Source organism: Peromyscus maniculatus, chromosome 4, assembly GCF_049852395.1.
Source record: "Peromyscus maniculatus bairdii isolate BWxNUB_F1_BW_parent chromosome 4, HU_Pman_BW_mat_3.1, whole genome shotgun sequence".
Lineage (NCBI taxonomy): Eukaryota > Metazoa > Chordata > Mammalia > Rodentia > Cricetidae > Peromyscus > Peromyscus maniculatus.
The window spans coordinates 39886847-39905308 of NC_134855.1; the positions used below are offsets into that span (position 1 = coordinate 39886847).

Consider the following 18462-nt stretch of genomic DNA (forward strand, 5'->3'; position numbering starts at 1 on the left):
ATGTCTACCAGACCACAGGAATTACAGTTTCATGGTGAGAGAACTGATACCATGATACAGTTTAAAAATATTTGTGTACTTCTTATGTAATCAGGCATTTTAATAAAGGAAATAACCTTTATTTATTGCTGATCAAATCACTAAACCTTCCCTAGTAAATATTCCACTTCTCATTTTGATGAAAATATCTGCTGTTTATTTTTACATTGTAATCATGTTGACTATTGTTACACTGTTGTAACAATATGAATTAATATAACTACTTCTTTATTTTACTAACTTGCTACTCAGAGAGAAGGGAAAATAGTTTATAACGATATGATAAAGTATCTTGTGTAGTTTGCAAGGCAAGCAGCAATTGATACATTTTTAAGCACACTTTTCTTTTTAATTCCAACCTAAGTTTTTTTCCTCTTTTTCAGTCTTCTGGAGTGTAACTGTTGGTATTACAATGCCTTTTCTATTGTTTTTTTAAATTTTCTGCTACAGAGCTGGCAAAATGGCTCATTTATCAAAAAGGTAAAAACAGTTGCTGTGTAAGCCTGACGATGGTGGGAGGAGAGAAGGATTGATTTTGGAATGGCCATAGCATGCACACATACAACCTCCCCCACCCCCATACTCATTCAGATGCATATTCACATTCACCTATGACTCTATTGAAATTGAATAGAGTGAATTCCTCACGAGTCTTCTTGTGGGTAAATACAAGTAAAGTTCTCAGAATTCATCATTCTTGGGCAATGGAAATGCCATCCTTCTTGCTCAGTCAAAAAACTTACCAATATCCTTGGCTCCTGTCTTTCTCTTACAGCCTACATTATTACAGATGCTGTTGGCTGTACCAAGGGACACACATCCAGAATCCTGTCATTTCTCAGGTGTTCTGGACCTTCATCCTTTCTTGTGTATGTATATCTTGCCACTAGTGCTCTTTGTCTGGAAATTGATTTGTGAAGATAGCATCATGGTCTACCACTTTATTTCCTTCAGAACTTTGCTCAAATTTCACACCAGTGAGGGCCTCTCTAGCTCCCATTTAACAATGGAGTCAAGGTTTCTGGATTTTCCTTTTCTGTATTTGTTTCTTGCTGCTCTCGTCATTATCCTACATACTGTGTGCTTTATCCATTTACCTGTTTATTCTTTGACTGTTTACTTTTTCTTCTTCCAAACTTTTATTTTTCAATGTCTTGTTTTTCTGCTGTCTCCAGTTACTAGGACAGTGAATATCAAATATCTATCATATAAAAGCTTCAAAATAGCAATTTTCTGAAAAGGAATACATCTTATTGTAGTAAATATATAATATATGTATATATATTTACTATTTTTTAAAAAAAAATAACATCTTTATTTTTTTGTTTTTATATCCCAACCAAAGTTTCCCCTCCCTCCCCTCTTCCTAATTCCTTCACCCCTGCCTATACTCTATACCCCTCCAATCCACTCATCCTCCACTGTTTCTCTGGGGGGTCTCCTGTGGTTATCAGCCAGCCAAGGAATATCAAGTTGCAGTAAGGTGAGGCACCTATTAAGGCTGGACAAGGCAACCCAGTAGGAGGAAAGGGTCCCCAAAACAGGCAACAGAGTTAGAAAGAGCACCTGCACTCACTGTTAAGAGTCTCACATGAAGACTAAGCTACACAACTGTAACATACGCAGAGTGCCTACATCAGTCCCATGCAGGCTCCTGGTTGTTGGTTCAGTCCCTGTGAGTACCTATGAGCCCAGGTTAGTTTGGTTCTGTGAGTTTTCTTGTGGCATTCTTGACCCTTCTGGCTCCTACAATCCTTCCTCCCCCTCTCCATAAGATTCTGTAAAGTCAGTAACAATCTTGATATGTTTGTCTTCCATACTAAGGAAGAATATAATACTCATCCATTTTAATTTTAAAATGAAAACTAATGATGAAAACAAAGTATTTATCTTACAAAAATCTTGCTTTGTGTGACTTTAACTTTCTTGCCTTTGAACTGCCCATTTCAGTTTTAGATCTTCCTTTTTATTAATATGAAAATTGTTTTGAAATGATATAGTATACACTAAACTCAAATTTTCAAATGCTTATATAGGCAACAAAGTTAGGTGCATCAATACAATGTTAGTTTATGACAACCAACCATTTGTTAACCCCATTGTCTCCCTCCCTTTTCTTAGGGCAAGTGGCCCTGTCTTTGCGATTGCCCACACTTTGGCCTGTGTTTCTTCAGAAACTTCTGGAATTAGTTGTATTGTCTTTTACTATCTCTGAAATGGAAATAACAACATGAAAATCACTTTCTAATTTTCAAGTAAGTGAGCGTCCTGATATTCAAAACTACATGTTATGTTCACATGGAGGCGATCTCAAGGGGCTAGAGAAGCAATGTCCTCCGAGAGAGCCTAACAGACAAACATCTCTTCAAAACTCATTTTGTTCATATTTATCTTGAATTACTTGGTTTCAATGACCCCAAACAAGTCAAAATTATTCAGGAAAACAAAAATCATCGATGTCTTTATGTCACATGTGTGTGATATTTTTGTTGTCCAAAAGTAAGTGTGTGTGTTAGTGTGTGTGTGAGTATGTATTTGTGTGTGTGTGTGTTTTAAAGGAAAGTTGAAATACGAACATCGAGCATCACCAGGTTTATAGAATAATAACAATGGATTATAAGACTGCTTATCAAAGGTTTAGAAATGATTTGACTTATTGGAAAATACTGTATAGCAATATACTGAGACTTAAAACTATACAAAATTTTAGGATGCTGAGTGGCCAGTGAAAAACCCAAACCACTTTTAAATGTTGATCTTTCTTCAGGGCTCTATTCATTGCATTGTCCTAACTCTAGAGACAGCCAAACTCAGAGGTTTTTCCATCCCAAACTCACTTCCAACTCTGTTCTTGCCATCTGCATTTGGGCATCCCTAGCCAACTGACTCAAGAAAATAATCATATTTCCCACTATTTAAGGAATGATTATACACTTGAAAATATTATAAGTACTTCATTGATATTAGCTGATTTAAATCTCAGAGCAGTATAAACTTTCTTTTGACTAATCTTGCAAAACTGAGGGTTCAAGAGTTTAAAAAACTTATGCAAGTTGATAGCGACATTACATTACACATGAGTACAAAGCCCTCCCTCCCTCCTTCCCTCCCTTCTTTCCTTCTTTCTTTTCCACTTTTTGTCTTTTCCTTTGTTTTCTCAAATACTGGGAATCAAAGTCAGGGCTTCCCACATTCTGGGCAAGAACTCTACTACTGGACTGTTCACTACTCTCTCCAGCAAAGCCTATGTTACTACAGCCTCAAAGTTCAGTTAGGGACCTAGCATCATCTTTTGTGACACATAAGAAACCTTTTATACAAATTTTAATAAGTAGTGAATGTTTTATATTCATAAAGTTAACAATTAGATAAATATTTCATTATCTTTGACACTAAAGGAGAATTAGTTGGAAATTTATGATTTACCACATGTATAGAAGAAGCAGAAGACAAGGGAAGATGTATTATATGTGTGGCTAAACAAAGACAAACAACCTCACTCAGGTCATTAACACTGCAGGATTTCTCACCCTGACAGAGGAATTATCACTCTAATTATTTTCTGTCAAGAAACAGGATCACATGGTTTTTTTTTTCTCATCTTTTCTGAATGATGTTTGAAGAAGCCTTGCTATAAATAAAGCAGCATTGCATGCATATATTGTTATATTACATTTTTGGTTTGACCACATTCATTGAAAACAACACTTTCTGACTTCATATCATTGCTGAGTGTGGTTGTGGAACTCATAATTCTTTATTCTAATTAGATTTGGGACAAACATTTATTTGGTAACCTAAACTAATTAGAGATTAGTTACAGCATAATGTAAAATGATTGCTGTTTGAGGTAGATAGCCTAGGTTTAAATCCTTACTCTGATTCTTGGAGTTGCAGGAAGCTCAGCTAATTGTTTCACTTGGGTGTATTTCAGTTTTCAAATATATAAATTGATATAAAAACATATTTCTTAGGGTTGATAGGAAGGGTAAATTAAATAATCATATAAAATATTCAGTATGGTGCCTTATATAGCCTGAAGACTAAACCATGGTGAACCTTTTATTGTTAAACAATGTACAGCATATTGGTTCATTTAGAATGTCTATAATGTTTGTCATTTGCTAAATAATTTCTGATATTTAAGCCAAATTTTTTCTTTTATTTTTGAGACAGGGTCTTGCTACTTATCTCTGACTGTCCTAGTACTACTCATTATGCAGATCAGGCTGAATTCAAACTCAGAGAGATCTGCCTGCCTCTGTTTCTAGAGTACTGGGATTAGAGTGTGCTACTATACTCGGCTCAGATAATTTTCTTTTAAGAAAGATACATGCTATATTTTGAGTAAGAGAACATATGGAAATCAAGTTACAATAAGTGATACACAGGTCACTTAATATAAACCTCTCAATTTGAAAATATAGAACACTTATTCTCATTCCAACTTGCTAGACAAGAATCTTTGAATATGAAGTGTACAAATAAAAAATTACAAAAGCATCCATAGCAATTCAGATGTAACTTGACTATGGATAAGTTGTAGTGATTCCTTTATTCAAGGTAGATGCTTTCCTGAAAATTGTTAATTGACTTAAATAACTTATATGAAGTAGTTTCTGTTGAGCCTGTTTAAATAGCAAGGCAGTGAATGGAAACATCCTTACTTAATTTGAGAGCATATTAAGTAATAACATCTATTTTGCAGATGGGTTTTCAAGGTCATAATAATACCAATTTCTTAAATTTTATTTTCAATCTCATTTTAAATTTTAAATTATTTTTTGAAAATTTCTTACACAAGTATGGTATTTACATCATTTCCATGCCTCTTTCTTCCCACTTCCACTCTTCTCCTTTTCCTCCATTCCCTCTCAAATTTATGACCTATCTTTTAAATTCTCACACACACACATGCATACACACACACACACACACACACACACACACACACACACACACACACACGCCACCTATTGAGTCCATTTAGTGTATGTGTATTGAGAGCAAACCACTCAGGATTGGAAACCTATCAGGGAGCTTGTCCTTGGAAAAGGCTCATCCCCCCTCCCTCTCAGTACCATTGATTGGAGCTTGGCATCTAGCGATGGGATCTTGTGAAATTTCTTCTGCCCATGTTGGCATGAGGAGTCATGTGTTCAAAGTGTGTGGTGTATTCAGGAATAGGCTCTTACCTTCAAGTTCTAGGAGGCAGGCAAGGACAATAACAATGACCTATATTATTTTGGGAGCCTCTTGGAACTCCCATGACCAACAGCTTCAAAAGTTTCTCATACCTGATGTTCTGGCTTTTGTTAGTCTATGGCTCTTGAGGTGAGCATTAACACCTTCTGTCATACACACCACACACCCATGTTACACCACATGGGTGATTTTATGTATATTATATATATATGTATATTATATATATACATATACCTATATATACCTATATACATATATATAACACATATATATGTATATTATATATATACATATACCTATATATATATATAAAATGCATTTTAAGTAAATTTATAAGACAGTATATTTCCCTATGACTTTTCCAAACTTTTGTATAAATTTTCCTCTCTTTCCCTGTGCATTACCTTCCTTCCTACTTCAATCATATTTGATAAAACATCCTTCTGATTATAGTTTAATATTCAATTAAATTAATATTTGTAATGACTTCAAGTATTTGGTTTTTTGCTTTATTAGTTATTCAGCCTTGCTTCAGAGACAATTAGCTTTGATCTAATAAACAGAAACAAAGAAAAACAAACAAGCAAAATCAAGAAATAAACCTCAATTTACCTTGTTTCTGTGTTTTACATCAAGCAATAGCTATGAATGTAATAATGCTTTCTATGCTTTTGCATTTCTATACAATACATTAGTAATGTTTTCTTTGCCATATATGCAGATTTGTGGGAAACCCTTATCCATGCCTTAAACTTGAATTCAGATGTTATCTTTCCTACGGTATCCTCCTTGATATCGCCAGCTTTCACTCTGTTCTGAAACAAGTGGCCCCTTTACTTCTTTCATATACCTATCACAATCACACATGACTTAGTATTCATCTTCTTTCCATACTGTAGTCCCCTTGGAGGGTACTTTCCTGGATTTTTCAGTGCCTTGCGCACTAGTGGGTGCAGAGGAATGATTCAGCAAATGCTGATTAAGTGACTACACCAGTCTTTGTCTTATCTATGAGATGACTATGTTCCTGAGGAGTGTTAAAATGCTTGTCAACGTTAACTTTCTCACCATAAACAGAAAACCAAAATTTTGCTTGTTAAATTATGACTTAGTATATTTATATTGAAACAAGATAGTATTTTCTATCATAACCAAGTTTGCATTTATTTAAATGTCTTATATTGTCTCATTTATTCATTGTATTTAATTCTTAGGAGTAGGATGATGGGGACTTCAGGAGACTAAATGCAGATGGATACTGGTTCCAAATCATAGCATTGTAAGGAAAGCTGAAGATCCAAGATATCCATGCCAAAGGTTTCCCTGGACTGGAAGAAAGGAAGAATTGGAACTGAGTAAGACTTTTTTTTTTTTTTTGCCAGTGTACACTTTTTATATGTGTTTTTTTTCTGTATTGGTTGAACCTTGGTTTAGGATGAAGAAAGAAAGGGAGAGACAATGATAGCTATTTTAAATAAATGCATAGAATTTAAAAGGAGAGAGAACGTTAGCTCCATTTCCAACCAGAGGCTTCGAAATGTTCCCTTTGTCTTGACACAGCATGGGTGACATAACATAGATAGACCTTAATGGTAATAAAAGGTCTAATCTAAAGTTTAATTAGATATTATGTCTTTTAGATAAGGTCTTCCATTTCATATTTATAATTTAACACCATTTTTAAAAATTCAATGGAAGGAATAAACAAAAGGAATTATCCCCACTACCTTCAGAAAAGTAAAAAAAGCAGATAATACATGCCAAATGGTAGGAGTGACAATCTCTGGTTGGTGAGATTATAAATGACTCATTTTTTTGTCTCTATGTCATTGTAGATTTTCCTGACTAAATATTATTCTTTAGGTTTTTATCTCCCTTTCTTACTAACACATTAGTTGTGCAATGCATCCCTACTTAATAACATTTTATTAAATTCTGGACAGCTCATTCTGTGGTTGCCATAATACATTGAAAATTCACCACTTCTTTAGACAAACAGGTACCAAAATATATACAAGTCTTTATTGAAATTGCTGATGAAATGCCATCCTAAAATTATTTTATGGTATGTCCAAATTACAGTTTTAGATGAGATTTTCTCTTTCTTATTTCTAAGAAAATAATTCATTTATAAATAGATAATTAGAAAGGCATATTTTGAATTTCTCTGACAATTATAGTGACATCAGAATAAATACTCAGGCTATTAGATTATGTATGATCATGTAAAGTTCATTTTGACATTGTATATAAAAATGTATCAGAATACCATTCACTAATAGTATGGTTACTTATGATAAAATGAAGAAATTGCTGAATTTTGATTTTTCTTCCCTTTTTGTCTATGTAACAATTGTCATCTTGGACAGAGTGCAAATTATAAACTATTTATTTACTATAACTATATATTATTTACTCTCGATACATTTTTTCTTGTTCACAATTTGAGAATGTATAGTAAAATTTACACACGGCACACTCTGAATAATGATTATTTTGGTGTTATTCTTTAACTTGATGTAGAAAGGATCAGTAAAAGATTATTTTACCATGAGATCAACTTTGTAATAAGTGTGATGTTGATTATTTTCAAGTTAGGAACAGAATGATATGTTCAGGACCATTTAGTAATAATTAGACAAAAAGACTGATAATTGGAGAAGTAATAAGTTGAGATATGAACTTTTTTTTAATAACAGAGAAGGGAAATTTTAGCCTTTTCCTACAAAAGAAACCCCTTAAGAAGTTTAAATCTCTATAGTAAGGGCGAAGAAAATGTCATTAAAAGTCATAGATTTTGTCTTCTATCTCTTGTTTTCCCACGTATTATTTTAATTTATTATGTTGTCAAATAATGTTTTGTTTTGTCTCTAAACTGCGACCTTTTGAGATCAGAGTCTATGTCTTGTTCCATGTAGTTTCTAGTACATGATAGGCCTTCAGGTCTTACTGAATTGAGCTAGTTTGGATTAAGATACTGTTTTCCAGCCCTCAATTGAGGAAGTAGACTGTGCATGAATTTCTATTTAGCATAACTTGAGACAAAACCTTAAAATCAGAATTTTAAAATTGTTCCAGTTTCAGGATTGGGAAAAGCAGCTATGAGCTAAGAGATGCGTGGGTTCAATGGTCTCTTTAAGCTTAAATTTCAGCCCAACTCTGGAATATATTACCTAGTTTGCATATTCTTCTCTTCTGGTTATTGGGTAAATTACTACCAAGTTAGGACCCAAGAACATCTGTGAAATGAGTTTAAGTAGTGACTTCCCAATTGTGGATAATGATGTCCCACACTGTATGTCATGTTTTAGAATAGGCACTCTTAGCTTTTCCCCTAATTGTCAGAAATCATTTTTTACCTGTTGAAAAAGCATTTTTGGTATCTCTTGAGTTGGTTAAATTCAACTAAGTACTTTGGATTCACCTTACAAATCAACATAATATGTTTTAAATTTCTCAGAACATTTGTATAGGTCCCAAAAGACATAGACGTTTTGGGACAGAGCATAAAGAAATGATACAAACAGTGCTGTGATGTATTATCATATATAAAATATTTTGAAACATTAACATAAAATATTTTAAACTCATTGCCAACCTAATATTCAGATATTTTATATTAAAAAGGACCAAAGCAGGGGCCTTTGAGATCCAAACTAGAAATGCAATACTAAAAAAAAATATAGTGAAAAAATCCATTATTATTATTACTTTTTGCGATATCAGTGTTGGCAGTAGCTTCTAGAATTCAATATTTCCTTTGAATACAATCAATATTGGATGGTCTCTTATGCAGAATAAACATTGTGTTAATGTGAATGTCTTATTTCCAGATCTTAAAATAGTAAAAGGAGGTAGGAACTGAGAGTACATTGAAACCAGGATGATTTGTACACTCGGGAGATGAGATGAAATTGAGCTCAGCAAGAGTCTCAAGATGCAGGACATATTAAGGAAGGAAGCACACCATGGTGGCTATGTCTCTTTCCTGGCCAACAAATGGATTAATCAGGCTGTGGACAGCAAGAGATGAGGTTGGCTCTTTTGTACAGTGCTTTCTCTAATTCCTCTCTGTATGGTTGGACTACAGCCGATCGCTACTTTTATTTCATTCTTCAGAGAGGAAAATTCCACTTCAATATGCTGGATATGACAGGAAAAATAGCATCAGTAAATACAGTACCTCTAACATAGTAGGACTATTGAAACATTCTTGTAGGGTGTATAGAACATTAGTTTACTTCCTTTAATGGACTCATCAGACAGTTTTAATATGATGCTTCAAATTCTGGCTGTTATTGTTCCAATAGATTCTTATTGGATTTCCAATCAAGAGGAATCAATTTTTTATTTAAATTTTTAAAAATTTATTTTACATACCAACCACAGTTTCCCCTTTCATCCCGCCTTTCACTCCCCCCACCCCCACCTAACCACACCCCCTACTCCTCATCCCCTCCTCTGAAAGGGTAAGTTCTCCCATGAGGGGACAGCAAAGCCTGGTACATTCAGTTGAGACAGGACCCAGGACCCCCCCTCCCCCGCCTCAAATGTGAGCAAGGTGTCCTAACACAGGTAATGGGATCCAGAAAGCCAGCTCATGTACCAGGAATAGATCTTGATCACACTGCCAGGGGTCCCTCAAAGAGACCCAACTACACAACTGTCTCCTGGATGCAGAGGGCCTAGTCTGGTTCCATGCAGGTTCCACAGCTGTGGGTCAAAGTTAGTGAGTTCCCACGAGCTTAGTTCAGTTATCTCTGTAGATTTCCCCATCATGATCTAGATACCCCTTGCTTATATAATCCCTCTTCCCTCTCTTTGACTGGACTCCTGGAGCTCGGCCTGGTGCTTGGTTGTGGATTTCCACATCTGCTTCTATCAGTTACTGGATGAAGGATCTCTTGGTCCAATCAGAGCTGGTGGAGTCTGAGGAACCAATTTTTAATCCTCTATCCTAGTGGTTCTCAACCTTCCTAATGCTGTGACCCTTTAATACAGTTCCTCATGCTGTGCTGACCCCCAACCATAAAATTATTTTGTTGCTATTTCATAACTGTAATTTTGCTACTGTGATGAATAGTAATGCAAATATCTGATACGAAGGATATCTGATATGTGACCCACAGGTTGAGAAACACTGACCTAAGACCCAAGAAAACTTTACTGTAGGGAAAATGATTTGGATTAGGAATTACACAGAATTCACTTTGGAGCAATTTTCAAAAAATGAAACCCCAATAATTCATCACCTGGCCTCCACCAACGATGCACAAGTAATATGTACTCATGCAAAAGAGTGAAGAAGCTCAGCCCTGAGGGTCAGGACCCAGAGGCAGGATGGCCCAGAGACCTAAGACAGGAGTAAGCAGGACTGGCAAACAAACAGCAACAACTTAATGAAATGAGCCCTAATGATACTCTGCTGCACTCATAGGTTGGTGTCTAGCCCACCTGTCATCAGAGAGGCTTCACCCAGCCACTGATGAAAACAGATGCAGAGATTCACAGCCAAACATTAGGCAGGACTTGGAATATCCTATGAAAGAGGTGGAGGAAGGATTGTAGGAGCAAGTGGGGTCAAGGACACCACAAGAAAACCCACAGAACTAACCAACCTGGGCTCATAGGGTCTTACAGAGACTAAACCAACAACCAGGGAGCCTGAACAGGACTGACCTAGGCCTTCTGCACATATGTTACAGTTCTTTTTGGACTCCTAACAGTGGGAGCAGGGGTTGTCTCTGACTCTGTTGCCTGCTTTTGGGACTCTTTCCTCCTACTGGATTGCCTTGTACAGCCTTAATAGAAGAGGAGGTGCCTAGTCTCATTGCAACTTGACAGCTGGCTGATATCCATGGGAGGCTAGCCCTTTTCTGAAGAGAAACAGAGGAAGAGGAGTGGATCAGGTAGGGGCAGGTGGGGGTGGGAGGGTGGGTGGATGGGGAGTTGGGTGGGGGGAGACAGGGATTGAGAGGAGAGGAGGAAGAGGAAACAGTAGATGTAAAAACAAACAATTAGAACAAAAGATGTACTCACTCATTTCTGATTTGCTTAAACAATCTGGAGGGCCTCTTCTCTTCTGTTTCTCTTGACCACCAGCATTTGGGAACCAATGACACTGAGCTAGAAAATCCTTTTGTTTTCTTGGTGAAAATTCTTATATCTAGTGATGAGTATTTTCTTCCTGGCTATTACCACTTTTATACTTATCTCTTTCACTCAGAGTAGGTTAGGATAGTCATTGATCCACTATCTCAGGTTTTGCCCATTAACTTTAAGATATTTTATGAAGTAGACATAGTGGGTTAAGTGAAGATAATATTCTCCTTGTTCTTTAGTTTTTGCCAGGCGAGTATTTGATGTTTTTGATTAGAGATTTATAGAAAGATTGGATTTCTTTTTTGAAAATTATATTATTATTAAGTTATATCTCGTGTGTATCTGTGGAGGCCAGAGTACACCTTGCGGGAGTCTGTTCTCTCCTCCCATGGTGTGTGTTCTGGGAACGCAGGTAAGGTCATTGTATTTGGTGGCAAGTGCCTTTTCTGCTGAGCCTTCTTACTGAGCCTTAGTAGCGGGTCTGATGAGTCCTGTTACACTGGTGCTCTTAGTAGAGTAAGCGCCCAAGCAATGGCTGCTCCAGCCAAGCATGTCCATAGTTTATTAATACATATTACAGAAAAATGATGAATAATAGGAATTTCAATTCGATTTTGTTTTTATTGTCATACTTAGAATTAAGTCAGAATTTCTTAGGTATACTTAAATTAATTTAGAAAATGTATAAATTGGGTGACTTAGGACTGCTTACCTGAATAGAAATAAACATTTAAAAGAAAGCTTAATTATTTTATCCAAATAAATTACTTCTGGTTGCTGGTTATGGTTATTTGTAGGGGTAGGAATATTTACTCATCAGTTTGTTGTAGGAAGTCAAGTTGAGCCCACTCCAGTGAATTCTTAGTCATATATCTTATTATTTAATCCCATTGTTTAATCTAAATGTCCTATGAAAAAAGCAGTTACTCATACCATTACAGTCTAAAAACTAATATTTTCCCATAAAGCAGTAAAAACTTACTATAAGAATAGTATTGAAGATGAAAACAGTAAAAGTGATATATAACTCATCTGCAATGGGCAGTATATAAACTTTAGTGTATTATTAATATTATTTTATATAAATTAATATCAAATTTAAGACATAAAATCAAGGGACTTTTTAAGTTTGCAATAAACTATAGTCATAACTTTCAGTCATCCTCTTTAACTCCTGAATGATCTTCATTTTTATTTATTTTTAATTTTATACTCTTAGTCTGAGGTCCAGTAAAATGTGGATTTCATGACTTAAAATGGATACGGCCAGGCACAGCACTGTCTCTCATCTGTGATCCCAGCACTTAGGAGGCAGAGATAGGAAGATCACTAGTTCAAAACTAGTCTTTTCTACTTACTGAGACTCTGTCTCCAAAACCTAAGAGATGGGGATGTAGCTCATCCCTAGCACATTAAAAGCCCCAGCTTTGACTCCACGTTCAGAAAACAGATCCCATAACGAATTCCCGGGAATATGTGTGAAGCCCCTCAATGACCATCACCACCTGCTTCCCTCTAGCGATGTTCTTTGACCCCATTCTTTGACGTGTGAACTACTAACTAGTTAAGGCAAAAGTATTTGTGCTTAAGCTGCTCATCAGCTGTGCTATCTTTTCATGGTGCTTTAATATCAGAATGTTTTCTGTCCCTCTCTTATTTGAGAGACAAATTTTAGAAAAGTTTATCTTATTTTTAATAGTGTATGGCTTACCAAAGTTTCTCACAATTTAAACATTGAAAAATTGGTCTTACCAATTTAACAATAATTTACAGTTTTAAACTAGTGAACAGTTCAAGCTCACTGATATAATTATGAGATCATATTACATCAAATATCTTATTAAATGATAATAGGTGCGAGAACTCCTATTGTGCTGACATCATCATGTCTGAACTGTTATTTCCTATGGGATTCTGAAATGCAGCGAGTGCTTCAAGGTGTCAAAATGAGACTGAGCTGGTTAGAGGCCAGACTCATTTGTGTAAGAAGTTAGCATCTCAGGCAAAATTCTGAACGCCCTTTGCACTTGTAGCGTTGTCGGCTGTACTTTATACAAGTATCCAGGTGTGGGCAGTGATTCAGGGCTTTGGGGATCTCTCTTACCGGCCCAAGGATCCAAGGCAGTCCGTGCAAAACCTGGCCAGCAGCCCGAGTGAGTAGGAGCCATGTGACTCTGGTGAGTTGGAGTGTGCAGTTGCCTCCTGCTTCAGAGCTACCTGATCCGAATACTAAGCAGAGCGAGTGCCGGGCTGAGTGTAAGACACCGAAGACACTGCAGAGCAAGGTGCTTTTTCCAGAGGTGTCACAGAACATGGACATTAAAGACCAGGGAGCCCAAATGGAGCCGCTGCTGCCCACGGTAAGAGACAACCTGCTGTCAGCTTAACCGCTTTGCCGCAGAACCTGTCAGGCAAGTGGCGCGCTGCTAGGTGCTGGGAGAGTGCACTTTTGGGGTGGTGGAGAGCTCCCACAACATATGGACAGGGTCTCCTCCCATCTCCGGAGACTGAAATGCTTAAAGCACAGAGCACATGCTCCCCCCCCCTCTCAATATGGATGCAGCATGGTGATGAAATGTCTCATGTTTGTTGCTGTTTGAAGAAATGGCTAGCTTTTAGTAGCAGGGGCAGTTGTGTGTCCGTCTCCCTGCCTGTTATTGCTTATCTTTCTGTTTCTGAGGCTTTGCAGTGCTGGCCCAAGCCCCTATAAAAAAGCCCCCCTTTATCCTCTTTAGCCCTGATACATTTCTTCCCTGTGCTCCATCCTCAGACAGTGAGGTGAGGAAATCTGCTGCTGTTGTGAATCTAGAGATTTAGTTTCCGCAGAAAACAGGGAAAAAAGATCGTGTGTGTGTGTGTGTGTGTGTGTGTGTGTGTGTGTGTGTGTGTGTGTGTGTGACAGAGAGAGGGGGGGAGGGAGGGAGAACTGTCAGTGTCTTTCTCAAGGGGAAGTGTATCACAGTTCATTTACGTGGAAGGTATAGGTTTTTGGGAGACAAGCATACTATTCACATTTGAGTGTCTGAAAAGATCGCTGAACTGTCATTTGGAATTAGCCCATCTGTTTATTGCTGGGTCCTTTAGCCGCCTGCTTAGATTTAATTTTTGGAGTGATTGATTTGCCTGTCTTCTACACAATCCTTCTGTCTGGCACACAGACTTTGGATTTCAGGCAACATCCTTTTTAGTCCGGGGCAGCTCATGTTGCTATGTTTAAGGGCAGCATGGAGGAGGATGCGGGTCAGCATTTACTTGATGAAGCAGAGATGCCAAACGTTAGTTCCTAGCCTTCTATCAGCCTGATCATGGTTCAGAACAGCAGAAATCTCCGCAGCACCAAACCACAGAAGCGGCTGTTTTTTAGTGGCTCAGTTGTGACCCACCTTGCAGACCAGGACCGCTACAAGCTGTCTCTTTCCAAATCCATACCCATCCTGCAAACACACAGCTAAATGATATCGTAGGAGGATAGAGCAATCTCTGGGCCACTGATTTAGGGCCTTTGGCTCCAGCCAGGCTGTAATGCTGCAAAAAAGATCCGGGTTTGCTTTCTGCATCAGCTGTGGCTACTGAGCATGCCCAGTGCTCCCCAGGACGCCAGGTTTGGATAGGGAGGGAGCAGAGAGGTGGGAAGAACGGAACCTAAATTAAGAGCAAGGGCAGTGTCAGAGAGGGGAAAAAAAGAAGTATGTCAGTTAGCCTGCCTGCTTAAAGCTAGAGCCATTTTGTGTGTGTGTGTGTGTGTGTGTGTGTGTGTGTGTGTGTGTGTGTGTGTGTGTGTGTAGTTTTGAAAAAATGAGTAAAAGATTTGTGTTACCCCTTAACTGAATAGATAACATAAATTATGGTTCTGTGGTTACTCAGAACAAATAGTGTTAATGATACCAGGAGCTGTTGGTCTATAAACAACAAGGAGGAACTATACCCAGGAATTACAGGATAGAGATTTAGGAAAGATTAAATATAGAGGAAAAAAATCCCTTTTGTGTCAGGGGGGTTCGTGGGGGCTGGGACTTGTCCTAGAAAAGCAGGCTGAGGCCAGTTTGATGTGGCTTATGGATTGTCACTTGGTGGGAGCAGTTAAAGGATTTAAGACCAAATGAGGATTATCTGGAGGAATTTAGAAATGGATGACATTGCTAGGCTAGAAGGGCAACGGGTTTGTGACTTAAAAGAGCAAAGGGACATAAAAGTTTGGCTAGGAAGGAAGATCTACAATGTTTGGTAGAAAGATTTAACAGCCACATTTAAAAGCTTGCATTTCATGGGCACTGATGGCTAGTATAGAATAGCTTTGCATTAATGGTAATGCAGAATCATGTTAGCAATGTGTTATAAATATATAAGCCTAAGAAATTAGGAAAAATGGTGAAATTTTAACCTGATTTTACATTTGTATAGTGTTTTTAACTTCTCCAATTGCTTTAATTTTTAAAAAAGGTCATATGTGCTATGTGAAACAGTTTTTATTATTTTTACTTTGAAGACAATCAAATGAGGCACATGGAGTCTAAACAGAATGATGAAGGTTATACATAGTAAGGGAGCCAAGACTAGAATAGAGATCTTCTAAAATTTGCTTACTACAATCAGTTTCTGAGCTCTTCATGTATACGTATATAAAGAGAAAGCAGTAGCTTTGGAGTTTATTTTAGAAAATCTATCAGATGACTTTGCAAACAATTATATGAGAGGCAATGTGACAAATTTATTTAGGAACATTCTGTGCCTGAACCTGACACTGCTATTTATTTTTTTCTGTAACCTTGGAAAACTGAGGTCTTACATTCCATAAGTGAACAATGGGAAGGCTATAGTATATGCTATATGGTATATGGTATATTTAATTGATTTCTATTCATTCATTTGTTTCTTTGTGTATAGGGTGTCACTTTGCACGCCATGGCACATGTGTAGAGGTCAGAGGACAGCTCTAAGAGCCAGTTCTCTCCTCTCATCATGGGTCCTTGAGGGTGAAAGAACTCAGGTCCATCAGGTTGGCAGCAGGCACCTTTGCCAACTGATTTGTCTCAGTGGTCAAAGGCCACATTTTAAATGCAATTGGGACCATATAGGAATGGATGGTGGAATTTAGCATCTTTTTGTGTTTATTTACATTTTCCAAACGTCCAACTTCATTATTTTATTTGCAGAAAGGAAGTTATAAAAATTTTCTATAAAATTATATTAGGGAATGGAAAAAGTTAGAAAAAGAGAACATGGATTGGCTAAATAATAGTTCTATTTAGTTTGAATCATAATCTAAATTATAATTTTAATTTGAAACAAAATTGTTACACATTACTACATAAGAAGATGTAGTATAAGAAATCAATCCTAATTTTTACTCGAAAAGCTACTCTAGAAAGGTAAACTATAGAAATAAATATATGCATAGGGTGCTAAGGTTGTGAGGATGGGTGGGAAAATCTAAACTATACATGTATTAAGTTTATATTAAAAATTTTTAGGTCAGATTAAGGAAGAGGGATAGTTTAAACTGTAAAGGAAAAATCTGGGCCAAGGTGGCAATCTACATATAATCAGAAGACATGGTGATATATTTATGATATCATTTTAGTTTAGCCTTTGATGATGGTTACTTCAGAAATCGAAACTGTACCTACACAGACAGAAGTGCATTACAATGTTCTGAGTGTGAATGAAGAAATGTGAGTACCACTTGCAACCTTTGTGCCCAAAGGAACTTCAACTCAGTTCTTCCCATATCTTACAAGATATAAGACTGTTTGGCTCTTCGCATGCTGTCTCTGTCAGGCTGTGCAGTAAATGTTAGCTGAGATTTCTTATGTATCTACGTGCAGGGACTTGAATCTAGGAAGTCACACATCGAAACAAGCACTTTACTATTGAATACTATTGAACCACATCCCAGTCCTTTGTTATGTTTTTTAGGTAAAAGAAATGTAACTTGAAGATTTAATACTTTTTTTTAAAAAAATAAAATAGAGTCTTACTCTGCAATCTAGACTGGCCTCAAGAAAATTCTCTGCCTCAGCTATGGAAGAACTTGGGTTGCAAATATATACCATCACACCTGGCTTACTGTTTATGCCATAAAAATTACCTCATGTTTTCCTTGGGGTATGTGATTTTTCTTTAGAAACAAGGAACAATTCATTTATAATATACCATTTGTGACATTGTGTGTTTTTTATTTTGTTATTATTTTTAATAGACTTTATATTTTATATGAACATACTAAATAATGGGGTTTACTATGAAATCTTCATATATAGATATAAATATATATAATGTACTTTCCTTATATTTATTTTCTCTTTATTCTCTCTTCTTCCTTCTCTCTCATTAATCTACATCCTCTTCTCTAATTTTCTACATTCATGTCACACACACACACACACACACACACACACACACACAGAGTGTTTTATTGGATTTTGCAAATGATGCAATTTCATTCTTATTAGGAGTTAAAAATTCCATTTTTAGATATATCACATATTTTATCTATTCATCTGTTGGTAGACAACTAGATTGCTTCATATCATGCTATTATGAGTGATGCAACAGTAAACATGGATATGTGGGTATCTCTGTGGTATGCTGACTTAGATTCCCTTGAGGAGATAGTGATGAGCGGAACAGCCAGATAATATGGTAATTATATTTTAAGTTATTTTTGCATCTCCATACTTATTTCCTTGTGGCTGTATAAGTCTATGTTCCCAACAGTAGTGCGCAATGGTTCCTTTCTCCCTGTATCCCCTCAGCAGCACTTGCTATTTATTGTCTTTGTGATAGCTGTTCTGACTGGAGTGAGGTAACATCCCAGTTTAGCTTTGCTTTGCATTTTCCTCATGACTAGGGATGTTGAATATGTTGTCATTTATCTCTATTAAGGACTGTCTGTTGTGTTCATTTGCTGATTTATTTATTGACTTAGTGATTGAGGTTTGGGGTACTTTATTGTTTGGGTTCTATATATGTTCTCCCTGTATATTCATGTGTTGTCAGCTACAGAACTAGCAGTGATTTTCTTGACTCTGAAGGCTATCTCTTCACTCTGTTGTTTCTGTGAAGGGCTTGTCAATGTCATGCAGTCCCTTTCTTCAGTTCTTGGAGTTATGGACT

General features: G+C 36.7%; 1 protein-coding gene across 9 annotated transcripts in view; it reads left to right on the plus strand.

The window, feature by feature from the left end:
* Window positions 1–2159: 2159 nt before the first annotated feature.
* Slc4a10 (solute carrier family 4 member 10) overlaps window positions 2160–18462 on the plus strand; it is a 279026-nt gene continuing 262723 nt past the window's right edge. For 5 of the 9 annotated variants that reach the window (XM_006984608.4, XM_076569562.1, XM_006984610.4 and 2 more), the window contains exon 1: window positions 13532–13706. In XM_006984608.4, the coding sequence (XP_006984670.1) occupies window positions 13659–13706 (48 nt within the window). In that variant the 5' untranslated portion in view covers window positions 13532–13658. Of the gene's footprint in view, window positions 2295–6458; window positions 6600–13310; window positions 13707–18462 lie in introns of those variants that run through there. The other 4 variants (XM_076569563.1, XM_006984614.4, XM_076569565.1 and 1 more) reach the window with 3 other exon arrangements.